Source organism: Oncorhynchus mykiss, chromosome 6 (assembly GCF_057628025.1).
Source record: "Oncorhynchus mykiss isolate SJ-2025 chromosome 6, ASM5762802v1, whole genome shotgun sequence".
NCBI lineage: Eukaryota > Metazoa > Chordata > Actinopteri > Salmoniformes > Salmonidae > Oncorhynchus > Oncorhynchus mykiss.
The window spans coordinates 46132277-46148931 of NC_143027.1; the positions used below are offsets into that span (position 1 = coordinate 46132277).

The 16655-nt window shown below is 42.3% G+C and overlaps 1 protein-coding gene and 1 long non-coding RNA gene across 2 annotated transcripts in view; one reads left to right on the forward strand and one right to left on the reverse strand.

The window, feature by feature from the left end:
- The window catches only part of LOC110526038 (metal transporter CNNM4), a 40041-nt gene extending 28416 nt beyond the window's left edge, over positions 1 to 11625 (reverse strand). Inside the window, exon 1 of the mRNA XM_090238026.1 lies at positions 10224 to 11625. Within this exon, the coding sequence (XP_090094152.1) occupies positions 10224 to 11625 (1402 nt within the window). The remainder of the gene's footprint in view (positions 1 to 10223) is intronic.
- A 2880-nt stretch (positions 11626 to 14505) lies between these two features.
- LOC110525032 (uncharacterized) lies at positions 14506 to 16286 on the forward strand. Its single transcript, XR_002473699.3, has 3 exons — positions 14506 to 14863; positions 15075 to 15155; positions 15388 to 16286. It is a non-coding gene; the product is annotated as an uncharacterized LOC110525032 (long non-coding RNA).
- Positions 16287 to 16655: the final 369 nt, after the last annotated feature.

The window sequence follows — 16655 nt, forward strand, 5'->3', positions numbered from 1 at the left end:
TTTTGGAAAATGTGTATTCTGTACAGGCTTCTTTCTTATCACTCTGTTAATTAGGTCAGTATTGTGGCGTTACTGCAATGTTGTTAATCCATCCTCAGTTTTCTCCTATCACAGCCGTTAAACTCTGTAACGGTTTTAGATCACCATTTGCCTCATGGTAAAATCCCTGAGTAGTTTCCTTCCTCTCCGGCAACTGAGTTAGTAAGGAAACCTGCATCTTTGTAGTGTATGGGTGTATTGATATACCATCCAAAGCGTAATTGATCACTTTACCATGCTCAAAGGGATATTCCGTGTCTGCTGTTTTTATTTTCACCCATCAACCAAAAGGTGCCCTTCTTTATGAGGCATTGGAAAATCTTCCTGATCTTTGTGGTTGAATCTGTGCTTCAAATCAACTTCTCGACTGAGGGACCATACAGATAATTGCATGTGTGGAGTACAGAGATGCAGTAGTCATTAAAAAATCATGGGGTATTATTACTACTATTATTGCACACAGGGTGAGTCCATGCAACTTATTATGTGACTTGATAAGCACATTTGACTAGAGACAATTCAGCTTTTCATTTTTAATACATCTCTAAAACATTCTATAAAAAAAAAATCCGCTTTGACATTATGGGTTATTGTGTCTACTAGATCAGTGACACAAAATATAAATGTAATCCATTTTAAATTCAGGATGTAACACAACAAAAAGTGGAAAAAGTCAAGGGGTGTGAATATTTTCTGAATAGCTTTTTAGTGAATTTCCATGAATAAAAAAAACCCTGCAGAAGTCTCAACAGCCAATTATTGCAGGATATACAATGATATGCAGTGACAACAACCACCAGTATTTATGTTCTCAAACCATAGTAAAGAGGAACGACAGTCCTGCAGGCATGGTCAGTGAGTCAGTGCTGGCTGGCTGGCTGGCTGGCTGGCTGGCTGGCTGGCTGGCTGGCTGGCTGGCTGGCTGGCTGGCTGGCTGGCTGTCTGTGTGTGTGTGTGTGTGTGTGTGGTTGGTTGTGGTTGTAACAGACAACCTTACACAATTCACCCCTTCTCACCCAATATGAGCAAACAGTGTGGTTGAGGAAGTGGTCTGGGTTTAGGGTCAAGACTTCTGGGGTGTATACATTAGTCAGATTCCTTTGCAGAATGTTCGGTCTGTTGCAAAACGTTTTGCAATGGTTACCGTTTACCTTTTATGATAGACACCAAACTGAAGCAAAAGGGGAGGGACCTACCTGAATTTGTCCAATAGAAACTCTTGTTTTCGTTGAAAAACTTTTTCCGCTTGGAGTAAACGGATGCCTAATGCCTATGTTGACATTGTCACCCTGTGTGGTATTTCAAGACAAAGACTTTGCAGTTGTACCCAAAACAATAGATGTTCTGAGGCTGAGAGAGAGAATGAGGGATATTAAGATGGCCTCTAAATCCTAATTTGTCACTGTTTATGCTTTTAGCAAAATCAGATCTTGAGGTAAAATTTATTAAACTGACAGTTCAATAGGCCTGGATAGATTTTGTGTGAAAGCTGCAATGGATTTGTACTTCAGGAAGGCTACGTTCACATCACATTTCTCAGGTTGTGTTTCTCAATCTCTGACCTAATTAAATCATATGACCACAGAGCCTCAATGTATTGGTTAAGTGTTGGTCAATTCTTAGGCTTGACCTGTTCTGTGTGTGTATGTGTGTGTGCACGAGACATTCAAAGACTCCTTCAGTGACTCAGCAGCAGAACACTTGGGGGTCAGTCTTGTTAAATTAGAACACATCACACTGGCCTCACACATGCTTCACACCGACCAATGAAAACCTCAGCAGCAGCCAGTAGTCCTCTTTCCAGCTGTTTGATAGAGGGAAAGAGAGTGAGAGTGATAGAGAGAGAAACAGAAAGGGAAACACCCTGGCCTTGCGTTGTCTAACACACAAAGCAGGAGTAGACAGAGAATCACTCATGTCTGACTGTCTCGTGACGGGTCTTGTCAGCACGAGGATTAGGCAACATCTTGACAGTAGTCATAAAGGTGTGTGTTTGTGTTTATGTGTGTGTACGTATGTGTGGTGTGTGTGCATCACTTGTTCACCTGAAGTAGTATGAAGTTGCTTAGATACTGATCTAAGGTCATACTCCTGTTCCTAGATATATGCGCCAAAGGTCAATTTACAGTTAACCACCCCAGAGCGGTGTGTCCCGAGCTCAGCCCTATGTGTCGGAGGCAGTGCCTTGTACAGGTGGAAAATGTTGCTGGGTACAAGGTTCAGAGGGCGATGATTGACTATGAAGACATCTGAAATAATGTGCCAACTGTTTAAGATAAGAGATGAGGAAGAGAGAGGGAAGGGAAGAGATTGAGAGAGAGGAGAAAGAGAGGAGAGAGATAGAGTGAGGGGTAAGATAAAAGAGAGAATGGAAGGAAGAGAAAGAGTGAAAAGGAAGGTAATAAAGAGAGAGGCTCTGAGAAAGCAGATGAGTCACACCCACGCAACAACTTCCTTAAACCATAGGCTTAACAGTCAACAGATTTCTTCACAACAACCTCCACAGCTTTCCAACGATGTGACATCACCAGGCAGTAAATTAGTTGATAGACCAATAAGAAAGAGCATAAATGATAAACATGCTGTTTTCCATGCCATTACAACAGAGCAGGACAGGAAGTTAGCCTATAACCTGGATACTGACCACTGACCAGACTTTTCAGTGATTCATGTAGGCCTACACTCTTCAGAAAAAATGGTTCTGGATAGCACCTTTTTCTAACAAATAGTTTTCAGTTTTCCACTCCCCACTCAGACCAATCCTAGACAGTCCTAGCAAAATGATTGCTTAAGAAAAGCTATTTGCTAAGAAGTTATTTTAGTTTCTTTTTGACTATTTTAATTGGAAACAATCACAGTAAGGTACTTACTTGTTACCCTGAAATTATTTGATATTGAGATTTTAAAAAACAGCTGCATTGGACCTTTAAACAGAAGGATTTTAACGGCATTTTGTATTATGCTAATTAGATGTTTGCACAGGCATGGACATCGACTCAAGGACCAGACATAATGTCTAAAGGGTAAGGCTAAATTTCTAATTTCATAGACAATGAACAACATTGGGCTGGGTTATCATGAAGCAATGTCACGCACGCACGCATATACACGCTTCCTAACAACTGCCCAAGCACAGTGTAGGGTGGCCATATATCTGCCAGCACAGATAGACAAGGCTCAGGATCACAATGACAATCTATAGACGGTTGACAACTGGCGTGGAGACACAGCAGCTGTGGGAAGAGACTAGGGATATATTTAATGATGTAATGAATCTACAGGTAGCCTAGTGGTTAAGAATGTTGGGCCAGTAACTGAAAGGTCACTGGTTCTAATCCCTGAACTGACTAGGTGAAAGATCTGTTGATGTGCCTTTGATCAAGGCACTTAACCTTAATTATTCTTGAAAATTGCTGGATCAGAGTGTCTGCTAAATGACTAAAATGTACATTAATCAGTGACTGATACATTGAGGAATAATAGAGATTTTAGCCATATATATATATATATATGATTATTTTTTACTTTATTTAACTAGGCAAGTCAGTTAAGAAAAAATTATTATTTACAATGACAGTCTACGCCGGCTAAACCCGGACGACACTGTGCGCTGCCCTATGGGACTCCCAATCACAATCATGTGATGCAGCCTGGATAAAGAAAAGGTTTGTGATATTATCCCTCTATGACGAGGAAATTATGATACATACACACCATCCTTTAGGATGAGGAATGCACACACTTCATGAGAAATCGATGAGTAATGTTGTACTACATCACAGAGCACAAATGATAAACATGTTGTTTTTTCATGCCATTACAACAGGAAGCTAGTTTATAACATGGACATTGACCACTGACCAGACTTTTTCAGTGATTCGTGTAGGCCTACACTCTTAGAAAAAATAGTTCTAGATAGCACCTTTTTTTCTAAGTAAGTATTTTACCCAGGACCATCTACATCTACACCACCACATCATGGGTTCCCAAACTTTTTTGCTCCGTGACCCCATTTTGAAATCAAACATTTTTTGCAACACCACCATGTAAAAAACGGATGTAATCAACGGCCAATGTAGACTTTCTTAATTGGGGCTATGACAATCTTTTACTAATCAGTCTGACTACTTAAATCTGAAGGAAGTATGGTTTGAAGTGACTGAAATGCTTCAGGAAAGTATTGGGAAGTCCAGAAGATCATCAGGCAATCATTTTGTAAGAACTTCATCACTAAACAGGTTACCATCCAACCCTTTTATGCGAGTAAAGTGGAGGTCGGATAAAAAATGTAATGACAGGCCTGATGGAAACAGAAAATGTTTCAGGTAAAGTTTCCAAATGTCTACAAAAACGAAATACACTAGACCAGGTGGGATTATTTTGTGTCAGTAAAATGAAATATGCGAGAAATGTCAGTGGAAACGCTTATATATGCACATGTGTATATAATAACCATCATATCGAAGTAAACTTTGAGTCACGCGATGACATGTTGTGTGGTCCTCCCACTAAAACTCCTTGGGAAAGCGTGCAGTTTATTAGGCTACAGATGATATAAGTTATGATGAACTTCACAGGGTGTTGAAATTGCAAGGTGATGAGATGAGGCTCCTTTCCAATAAATATCTAGAGTCTTATTTTTGTGATATGATCATCGATGTTTGGCTGCTGTTTGACAAATAAAAGTAATTTTGTATTTTTGTACATAATCATCTCTTCATTGTCTGCTATACTTGAGCTTTAGCTCATTGCCAATACCAGAGTGGGCACACGCAACATAATGCCACATTTTTGGTGAGAAACCCATCAGTAAAATGCAATGGAAACCCGTTTACCTTAAATTGTTTATTTGGTACACGGGAATTTAACTGCAAAAGGTATTTTATATGGAGTATGTCATCATGCACAGCCTTTTATCTCCATCAATTTGATGGAAACATCTCTGGTGGGAAAATGCTCATATTGTTTTTATGCAGATTTTAGAATATTCGCATGAAAGTCTGTAGGCAATTGGATGGAAACCTAGCTATTGATGATGTCATTTTTCACCCAGTCTGATTAAGTGCCTGGTCCACACTGTTCTAATGAGACTTGTGGGCATTGTAAATGGAAAGGGTCGTGTCCTTCAAGTGATGGGGTCATAATATTTTATACAGTGCCTTGCGAAAGTATTCGGCCCCCTTGAACTTTGCGACCTTTTGCCACATTTAAGGCTTCAAACATAAAGATACAAAACTGTATTTTTTTGTGAAGAATCAACAAGTGGGACACAATCATGAAGTGGAACGACATTTATTGGATATTTCAAACTTTTTTAGCACATCAAAAACTGAAAAAATGGGCGTGCAAAATTATTCAGCCCCCTTAAGTTAATACTTTGTAGCGCCACCTTTTGCTGCAATTACAGCTGTAAGTCGCTTGGGGTATGTCTCTATCAGTTTTGCACATCGAGAGACTGAATTTTTTTTCCCTTTCCTCCTTGCAAAACAGCTCGAGCTCAGTGAGGTTGGATGGAGAGCATTTGTGAACAGTAGTTTTCAGTTCTTTCCACAGATTCTCGATTCGATTCAGGTCTGGACTTTGACTTGGCCATTCTAACACCTGGATATGTTTATTTTTGAACCATTCCATTGTAGATTTTGCTTTATGTTTTGGATCATTGTCTTGTTGGAAGACAAATCTCCATCCCAGTCTCAGGTCTTTTGCAGACTCCATCAGGTTTTCTTCCAGAAGGGTCCTGTATTTGGCTCCATCCATCTTCCCATCAATTTTAACCATCTTCCCTGTCCCTGCTGAAGAAAAGCAGGCCCAAACCAGGATGCTGCCACCACCATGTTTGACAGTGGGGATGGTGTGTTCAGCTGTGTTGCTTTTACGCCAAACATAACGTTTTGCATTGTTGCCAAAAAGTTCAATTTTGGTTTCATCTGACCAGAGCACCTTCTTCCACATGTTTGGTGTGTCTCCCAGGTGGCTTGTGGCAAACTTTAAACAACATTTTTTAAGGATATCTTTAAGAAATGGCTTTCTTCTTGCCACTCTTCCATAAAGGCCAGATTTGTGCAATATACGACTGATTGTTGTCCTATGGACAGAGTCTCCCACTTCAGCTGTAGATCTCTGCAGTTCATCCAGAGTGATCATGGGCCTCTTGGCTGCATCTCTGATCAGTCTTCTCCTTGTATGAGCTGAAAGTTTAGAGGGACGGCCAGGTCCTGGTAGATTTGCAGTGGTCTCATATTCCTTCCATTTCAATATTAACGCTTGCACAGTGCTCCTTGGGATGTTTAAAGCTTGGGAAATCTTTTTGTATCCAAATCCGGCTTTAAACTTCTTCACAACAGTATCTCGGACCTGCCTGGTGTGTTCCTTGTTCTTCATGATGCTCTCTGCGCTTTTAACGGACCTCTGAGACTATCACAGTGCAGGTGCATTTATACGGAGACTTGATTACACACAGGTGGATTGTATTTATCATCATTAGTCATTTAGGTCAACATTGGATCATTCAGAGATCCTCACTGAACTTCTGGAGAGAGTTTGCTGCACTGAAAGTAAAGGGGCTGAATAATTTTGCATGCCCAATTTTTCAGTTTTTGATTTGTTAAAAAAGTTTGAAATATCCAATAAATGTCGTTCCACTTCATGATTGTGTCCCACTTGTTGTTGATTCTTCACAAAAAAATGTATGTTATGTCTTTATGTTTGAAGCCTGAAATGTGGCAAAAGGTCGCAAAGTTCTAGGGGGCCAAATACTTTCGCAAGGCACTGTAGCTTAAACCTTTCAAAAGATAGAGCAACATTTGGAGGAAGAAAACAGAAACAGCTGTGTTTATTACAACTGCATCTAGTGGCTACCGGAAGTTACTGACACTACCTGTCACACCCTGATCTGTTTCACCTGTCTTTGTGCTTGTCTCCACCCCCCTCCAGGTGTCTCGGTGTCTGCGAACCATATCGCATTTTGCAGCGTACAGTAGGTTATACCTCTAGTTTACAAGTCCATTCGCACATTGTTCATGCCTATGACATGTGGTAATAATCAATAATGGTGCAATAGCCTACAGTTTTCTTGATATTTTGTTTTAATTATTGTACCATCCCTGATTATGTTGTGTATTGTTGATTAAATCAATATTTTTAAACCAAAGAGTATTGTCTGCCAGGGTGAGTGTGTCTGAAGTCGAGGGATCATGCAGTGAAAGAATGGCACCGAAGGAGATAGCTGCCATTTTATGATCCCGTAACCAATTGTGCTATTGTGTATGTTTTTTTTCTTCGCATTATTTGTAACTTATTTTGAATGTAATGTTTCTGCCACTGTGTCTTATGACCGTCACTGGCTTCATCAATAAGTGCATCGATGATGTCGTCCCCACAGTGACCGTACGTACATACCCCAACCAGAAGCCATGGATTACAGGCAACATCCGTACGGAGCTAAAGGGTAGAGCTGCCGCTTTCAAGGAGTGGGACTCTAACCTGGAAGCTTATAAGAAATCCTGCTATGCCCTCGGACGAACCATCAAACAAGCAAAGCGTCAATACAGGACTAAGATTGAATCGTACTACACCGGCACCGATTCTTGTCGGATGTGGCATGGCTTGCAAACTATTACAGACTACAAAGGGAAGCAAAGCCGAAAGCTGCCCAGTGACACGAGCCTACCAGATGAGCTAAATTACTTCTATGCTTGCTTCGAGGCAAGTAACACTGAAGCATGCATGAGAGCATCAGCTGTGTGATCACTCTCTCCATAGCCGATGTGAGTAAGACCTTTAAACAGGTCAACATTCACAAGGCCGCAGGGCCAGACGGATTACCAGGACGTGTACTCCGAGCATGCGCTGACCAACTGGCAAGAGTCTTCACAGATATTTTCAACCTGTCCCTGACTGAGTCTGTAATACCAACATGTTTCAAGCAGACCACCATTGTCCCTGTGCCTTAGAACACGAAGGTAACCTGCCTAAATGACTACCGACATGTAGAACTCACGTCTGTAGCTATGAGGTGCTTTGAAAGGATGATCATGGCTCACATCAACACCATTATCCCAGAAACCCTAGACCTACTCCAATCTGCATTACCGCCCCAAAATATCCACTGATGATGCAATATCTATTGCACTCAACACTGCCCTTTCCCACCTGGACAAAAGGAACAACTATGTGAGAATGATATTCATTGACTACAGCTCAGCGTTCAACACCATAGTGTCCTCAAAGCTCATCACTAAGCTAAGGACCCTGGGACGAAACCCCTCCCTCTGCAACTGGATCCTGGACTTCCTAACCGGCCGCCCCCAGGTGGTAAGAGTAGGTAACAACACAATCGCCACGCTGATCCTCAACACGGGGGCCCCTCATGGGTACGTGCTCAGTCCCCTCCTGTACTCCCTGTTCACTCATGACTGCATGGCCATGCACGACTCCAACACCATCATTAAGTTTGCCGATGACACAACAGTCGTAGGTGAGACAACCATCAATGATGAGACAGCCTCTAGGGAGGAGGTCAGAGACCTGGCCGTGTGGTGCCAGGACAACAACCTCTCCCTCAACGTGATCAAGACAAAGGAGATGATTGTGAACTACAGGAAAAAGAGGACCGAGCACGCCCCCATTCTCATTGACGGGGCTGCAGTGGAGCTTCAAGTTCCTTGGTGTCCACATCACCAACAAACTATCATTGTCCAAACACACTAAGATAGTCATGAAGAGTGCACGGCAAAGCCTATTCCCCCTCAGGAGACTGAAAAGATTTGGCATGGGTCCTCAGATCCTCAAAAGGTTCTACAGCTGCACCATCGAGAACCTTTTGAGGATCTGAGGACCCATGCCAAATCTTTTCAGTGACTGGTTGCATCACTGCCTGGTATGGCATCTGCTCGGCCTCCAACTGTAAGGCACTTCAGAGGGTAGTGCATATAGCCCAGTACATCACTGGGGCCAAGCTTCCTGCCATCCAGGACCTCCTTACCAGGCGGTGTCAGAGGAAGGCTCTAAAAATTCTCAAAGTCTCCAGCCACCCTAGTCATTGACTGTTCTCTCTGCTACTGCATGGCAAGCGCCACCGGAGCGCCAAGTCTATGTCCAAGAGGCTTCTTAACAGCTTCTACAGATAGCCATAAGACTCCTGAACAGCTTATCAAAAGGCTATCCAGACCCCTCTTTTAAGCTGCTGCTACTCTCTGTTTATTATCTATGCATAGTCACTTTAACTCTACCTACATGTACATATTACATCAGTTACCTTGACTTACCGGTGCCGCCACACATTGACTCTGTAACGGTACCACCTGTATAAAGCCTCGTTATTGTTATTTTACTGCTGCCGTTTAATTATTTGTTACTTTTATTTTCTATTTTTTTGTTGAACGTTTTTTTCCTAAAAACATCTTAAAGCATTGTTGTTTAAGGGCTTGTAAGTAAGCATTTCACTGTAACATTTGATTTGATTTGAATCTGCCAACCCTTGTAGGACTATGTTGTTCAAGGTTGAGTGAGATGGTGAGAGTAGAATGGGAATTACAAGGCTGCTGGGGTTCTAATTCTAAATGAATGGAAACATAAACATAGATAAGGTATATGATACGTTTCGACAGTGTGAGAGATCGGATGGGGTAAACCAGGAACAGAGCAGGAAGCATACTCCAGGCAAGAGATACTGAAAACATAAAACAAGCCCACAGAAAAAATCAATAACTACAGCTGCTCTCCAACAACCACTTAAACGTGGCTGAAACTGAGTGAGAGAAAAACATGTTTGTATTTGTGCACAAGTGTCTCTGTCATTTATCAAGTGATCATTTGTCAGACGATCATTTGTCAGGTGAGGGTGAGGTGTGCCACAGTGACCTGTCTCTCTCTCTCTCTCTCACACACACACACACACACACACACACACACACACACACACAGGAGTTGAATCCTATCACCTCACCTCACATACACACTTCCATCGTAAGAGCCCCCATCCAGCTTGTTGTAAATAACTTGTTTACTGACAAGGTAAACAAACAAATCAATGTGAAACAAAACCACCTTCATTACATCACCCTCACTACTTTCCCTCCCTGTGACCCTGACTGCGTCCCAAATGAGCCCTATGGGCCCTGGTCGAAAGTAGTGCATAGGGAATAGGGTGTCTTTTGGGATTCAGCCCCCGTCTCCAAACAAACCTTTCTTGAACTCCTCCAACATGGAATCCAGCTTGGTGTCATGGAACACGAAGTGGACCGTGTGGTTGTAGAACTTGGTGATAGTCTTCAGCGTCGTACAGTCATCCGGGTCAACGAAAGCCAGGTCCTTGACAAACATGATATCCACAATGTTCGACCGCTCGTGCTCGAACACCGGTATGCGTGTGTACCCGCTCTCCATGATCTCTGACATGGTGTTGAAGTCTAGCACAGCGTCGCTGTGGATCATGAAGGAGTTACTGATCGGTGTCATGACATCTTGAACGGTTTTGGTCCTGAGCTCGAGCGCACCTTGGATCATGTTTAGCTCCTCTTTGACCAGGTCATTGTATGGTTCTGTCACCCTCAACATCTCCACTAGCTTCTCCCGGTTGTACACAGTACCAATCTCCTGGCCCAGGACACAGTCCAGGAGTTTACTGATAGGCCATGACAGGGGGAAGGTGACCAACATGAAGAACTTGGTCACCATAATAGTGTTGGCTCCTACAGCCAACCCGTGGCGAGAGCACAGAGCCTGGGGCACAATCTCCCCAAATATGACAATACTTATAGTGGAGGCGACCACAGCACCCAGGCCTGACCCTATCAAGTCATCCAGAAGGATAGTGAGAGTTGTGTTGACAAGCACATTACCCAGGAGCAACGAGCATAGCAGATAGTTCCCTTTCCTCCGAATGGGATCAATCTTGCTGGCATACCTCTTCTCCTTCTCGGTACCGCAGCTCTGGACTATCCGGAGCTCCATAGGATCCAGGGCCATGAGTCCCAGGTTGAGCCCGCTGAACATACCTGACAGTACCAGCAGGCAGCAGATGAGGATGCACTGGAACCACATAGGAAGCATGGACTTCTTCTCCTCCACCACCCGCAGCCTCCCGTCATCCTCACCCAACAGGTACCACTTGCCATCCTGGCTTTCCTGGACACACAGCCCATACTCCCTCTGGAGCTCGCTCTTCCGGAGAGGTTTGATTTTCAAACTCAGAACCCCCCAGGTTCGGAGGTGGCTCACGTTCATGCCACCCCTGATAACAATATCTTTGCTATAGTCTGCACAAGTCCTGTTAAAAGGAGTATTGTTGCTGGTAACATCACCTTCCTCATGTTCATGGTCGGTGAATCTGATCTGTGATGAGGTGTCAGGAAGAATCTGTAGCCCGTAGAACCTCAGGAAGATGTTGCTCTCTTCTGTTACCTGAATCACCCCATCATTGGTGGTCGTGGCCGGCTTGTCACTCCTCTCCAGCCGCATGCCGAAGATCCGGGTGGGACTACCAGTCTCCGGGACCCCCGTCTCGGCTCCTGTGCCTGCCATCCACCATATGAAAGCTATTAAAGTTAGTGTATATCCCTGCCAGACACTCCAGTCTGTTGCCATGTTTATTTCCCTTTGTGCTAACTGGGAGCTGAGATCACCTACTCATTCTGCACAGCCCGCCCGTCATTAACATAATGCTACTGTGCCTCCAATCCGCATCAGAGACATCACATAATGAATATGAGCGAGCCCCTCTGCTCTTGTTTTTTTTTGTTGCGACAATCAGCAGTTGAAACAATAACAAAGACGATTCCCCGCCGCTGTTTCAGTAAAAAGCTGAGGGATGGGGCTGTAGAAGTATACCCACTTTCAAATCCATAGACAGAGATATGGATGCAAGGACTGACCATCGATGATATCAAAACTATAGCTTAAACCATGTTTTGAGGCTATATAGCTTGTTAGTTTACATTTACTTTGTTTGCAAACATTTGAGTAAAACAAGCTTATATTTGGGGTTCTGATGGGGTACGACAGTTGAAGTAAGCTCATGAGGCATTAATAAGTTATATTCTTCAAGAGTCATTGGGTACATATCATTAATTTATAAGTCTAAAAATTAATGCAGCACTGGACACGCACTGGTTGAATCAATGTTGATTCCACATCATTTCAATGAAATTACCAATGTGGATATTTAACCAACGTGGAATAGACGTCTGTGCCCAGAGAGGCAGATAGCCCCTTCATGGTGGGATGCTAGAATTTATTTGTAATTTTTAAATGAACTACAGGGTATCAAAAGCATTTTTGGCATGGTTTGTTTGTTGTTGTTTTTTTATCAAACACTGTATACTTTTAGTCTGCACATGCTCCTATGCAGCCCATGGCACCCCACCTGGTTGGTAAACAGTACAGTACACCGTTACAAAAAATACCCCCCTCTGATTGGACAGCGATGAGAGAATTTCAGTACTGGGGTATAAAATGTATTTCAAACTGAGTGCGCCCTAACCTGCAATATATTTTGAAACACTTGAAAATAGGCTTGTTTTTACCGACATGTGGGGGCTCATATTGATAGGACAGCTAGTACCTGTACTACATTGTCAATGTAGATACCCTTGTGGCCTAGTATGTGCCTGGTGCCACCAGGTATGTGCCTGGCCACCAAAGCAGGTCATGATCATGACCTGCTTTGGTGGCCAACACTGTACACAAATGGGATTTCTTGGAAATTAGCTTTCATGGAGTCTTCAGCCAGCTGCCATAATGCAGGAGTCAGGACAAAATAGATGCTAGAAGAGATCCTGGCCCCAGTATGAGTTAGAGGAAAAATAATTAGATTGGGTTCTACTCAATTTGAACCGTTTACAACTCCCCTATTTCCATCCTGTGTGTGAAGTATTGTGGCTTATGTCTCAGTGTTAGTTCGCCCCCTTGTGCACAAACCACAGAAAGACACCACAGGTTCTCTTGGCCAGAGTTGGGGTCCATTCCTGTATTGTCAGTTGAATGTAATTTCTCCATAGGAGTGCAATTTAATTCTGAATGGACTAGTTTCTTTTACTTTGAACATTCACCCCATTACCAAATGAAAAACTACAGACAGTGTAACTCTAGAGTTGTTACAGCAGATACATACGTGGAGGTGATGACCATACTATGTGTATGTATGTATGTTCACTGTATTGGAAAACAAACTGTTTTTTTATTTTATTTACATTCCGTGACCAAACATTTGATCACTTAATTTATAGTCTGTAAATGTTAGGATGTCTTACCACCTGTAAGGGATGAATTCTGTCTTGACAAATCCCCCACCGGTCATAGACTTTCAGTTAAACGCCTAGTTTTGATTTACATTTGGTAGAGTTGTGAACTAATGTGAATTCAACGTGAAATCAACAACAAAAGTCACCATGTCATTGGATTTGGAATAAAATTATGAAATGCCCTTACGTTGATCTTTTTGAAAATGTTGATGTTGTTTCAACGTCATCACATCGATTTTTCTGGTTGAAATCAACTGTGTCACGAGTCCGACCGAGGGTGGCTTCCCTTCCCGGTCGGATTGCGCTCGGCGGTCATCGTCACCGGCCTATTAGCTGCCACTGATTGTCTATCCTCCCCCTCCTTGTATGTTTATTGTTAGCACCTGTTCGTGAATCATTAGTTGGGCTTTATTAGACAGTTTCTTTGTGCGGGATTAATTATTGTGACCTTCGGTTATGTAGTAGAGGAACGTGGTTGTTCCTGGTCGTGTATTCTGCTGTACTATTTTCGTACCCCGTGTTTGGGGCATTTTGGTTTTGAGCACCCAGTGTTGCGTTAGCATTGCACTCTTTGTTTCCTGCGTCTGACTCCATACCCGCGACACCCGGAGCGTTACAATTTGTCACATGTGCCCAATACAACAGGTGTAGACTTTGCCGTGAAATACTTACTAACGAGCCCTTTGCCAACAATGCAGTTAAAAAGGTCCTAAAGCACACCGCTGCTGCTGCTGCTGATGATGATGATCGATGCTTGACTGATGCTTGACTGATGTTTGACAGATAAAAATATTATTGCTGTTATCCATAATAATCTCATCACGTAGACTAACCTGCCCGCAGAGCCCACACTGTATCTGCGAACTGTTGGCTAAAACGCATGTACCAAGACTAGACTAGGCACATTTACTATTTAACACAGCAGTTTTTGTGACAAAACTATCGGTGGAGTTCATAATTCAATGGAAACACGTTAAAAAAGTACATTTTGTGTGCACTATGTCATCACACATGGATTTTTTATCTACAACAAGTCAGTTTGGTGGAAACACCACTGGTGGGAAAATGCATATTTTCTTCATTATGATTTTAGAATATTTGCATGAAAATTTGTCGCCAATTGGATGGAAATCTAGTTATGGACTGACCAGGTGAAAGCTATGATTCCTTATTGATGCCACTTGTTAAATCCACTTCAATCATTGTAGATGAAGGGGAGGAGACAGGTTAAAGAAGGATTTTTAAGACAATTGAGACATGGATTGTGTATGTGTGCCATTCAGAGGGTGAATGGGAAAGACAAAAGATTTAAGTGCCTGAACGGGGTATGGTAGTAGATCAAAAACTGCAATGTAGTCAAGAACTGCAATGCCGCTGGGTTTTTCACGCTCAACAGTTTCCCGTGTGTATCAAGAATGGTCCACCACCCAAAGGACATCCAGCCAACTTGACACAACTGTGGGAATTAGAGTCAACATGGGCCAGCATCCCTGTGGAATTCTTTCGACACCTTGTAGAATCCATACCCCAACGAATTGAGGCTGTTCTGAGGCCAAAAGGAGGAGCAACTGAATATTAGGAAGGTGTTCCTAAGTTTTGTACACTCAGTGTATAGTACTGTACAAATATGGTGTAGATATGCCAGACTGTTGTTAGTTTTTATCTAGCTTTTATCTCTATCCGATCAGGTTTCTCCATGCCTGTCTGAGAGTCTACTCAGGTGCATAGGGTGCTTCTTAACTGGTATGTTTTCTTCTAAACTGTCTGATTTCAATTGTGTTTCTGTGTTGACAGTGTGGACCATCTACGCCCTAGCTGCACTCCTGACTCTGACAGTCATAGCCATGGTGGCTAAACTACTACTGCATATGTGAAGTAGGTATTACATTTTACAGTTTGATGTAAATTATGGACAATAACATTGTATTGTACTAATGCCTCAAGTGTAACAAAGTGTAGTTTATTGCATGTAATGTATTTTTAACACTGAGAGCCCTACCAAGCAATTAATTTGGTCATTTTCGACCAAATTAGCAGTTACTGCTTGGTAGTGCAGCCATAGCTAGCACAGGTGGTTACCTCTCTTCTCCCTTCTGTTTCTGTAAAGAAGTGATGTAACATGGAGATATGGCCGTGTGGGAACACAAACCCTAACCAGCCTGGTCACCTGTGAGATGCAAGTCAATATTCAACGTCCATCCATTTCTGATGTCAGGAGATTATGTAAAAACCGTCCACTAGGGGTAAATGAGCGTTGTTACCTTCAAGAAGTTTTCAGTTTTGCTCGAGCGTTCTGAACAGGGATGGCGGATGGCGTAAGCGACTGCCTCTGATTCCAAAGGTTGTAAATTCAAATCCAGCGATTAGAAAGTTGTTTTTGAGAAGAAAAAAATGAAGCCTATCCCAAACCTTAAGCATCTGCCTCTGATTCCAAAAGTAATTTAGAATCCAGTGATGGAAAGTCGTCTTCGATTTTAAATGAAGTCTATCCCTAAACTTAACTCTTATCTTAACCATTCGGAGTTAATGCCTAAACTTAACCTTAAACACTTGAAGTTTGCAACAACATCGAAATTTGACGTTTGAGAAACATGAATGAATGTCTAAGTCTGATGTGAGACTGAGCTAGTTGCCCTATCAAGGTGTGTATCAATTTAACCTTTTTTTAAATTATTATTATTTCTAACTGATATGAAAGATACGGTCTTGATGCTTCCAAAACCATACCGCAAACGATGCATGTTAATGTTCAGACCGAGCGTCGGGGATCTAACAAAACTCCACCATACAGAAGACGTCTTCGTCCAATGACTCTTATGTGTAATGTAATGGAACTGAGAGTCATTATCAAGGGCTAGATGCTGTCATGGTGGAATAAGTCCCCCAGTTCCAGTGCCTTCAGGAAGTATTCACACCCTTTGACTTTTTCCACAGCCTGTTACAGACTGAATTTAAAATCGATTACACTTTGATTTTTGGTCACTAGCCTACCCCCATAATGTCAAAGTGGAATTATGTTTTTCAAAATGTTTACAAATTAATAAAAAATGAAAAGCTGAAATGTTTCGAGTCAATAAGTATTCAACCCCTTTGTTACGACAAGCCTACATTAGTTCAGGAGTAAAAATGTGCTTACCAAGTCACATAATAAGTTGCATGGACTAATAATAGTGTTTTTTTTTATGACTACTTAATCTCTGTACTCCACACGTACAATTATCTGTACGGTCACTCAGTCGAGCAGTGAACTTCAAACACAGATTCAACCACAAAGACCAGGGAGGATTTCCTGATGCCTCGCAAAGAAGGGCACTTACTGGTAGATGGGTTAAAAAAAAAAAAGCAGACATTGAATATCCCTTTGCGCATGGTGAA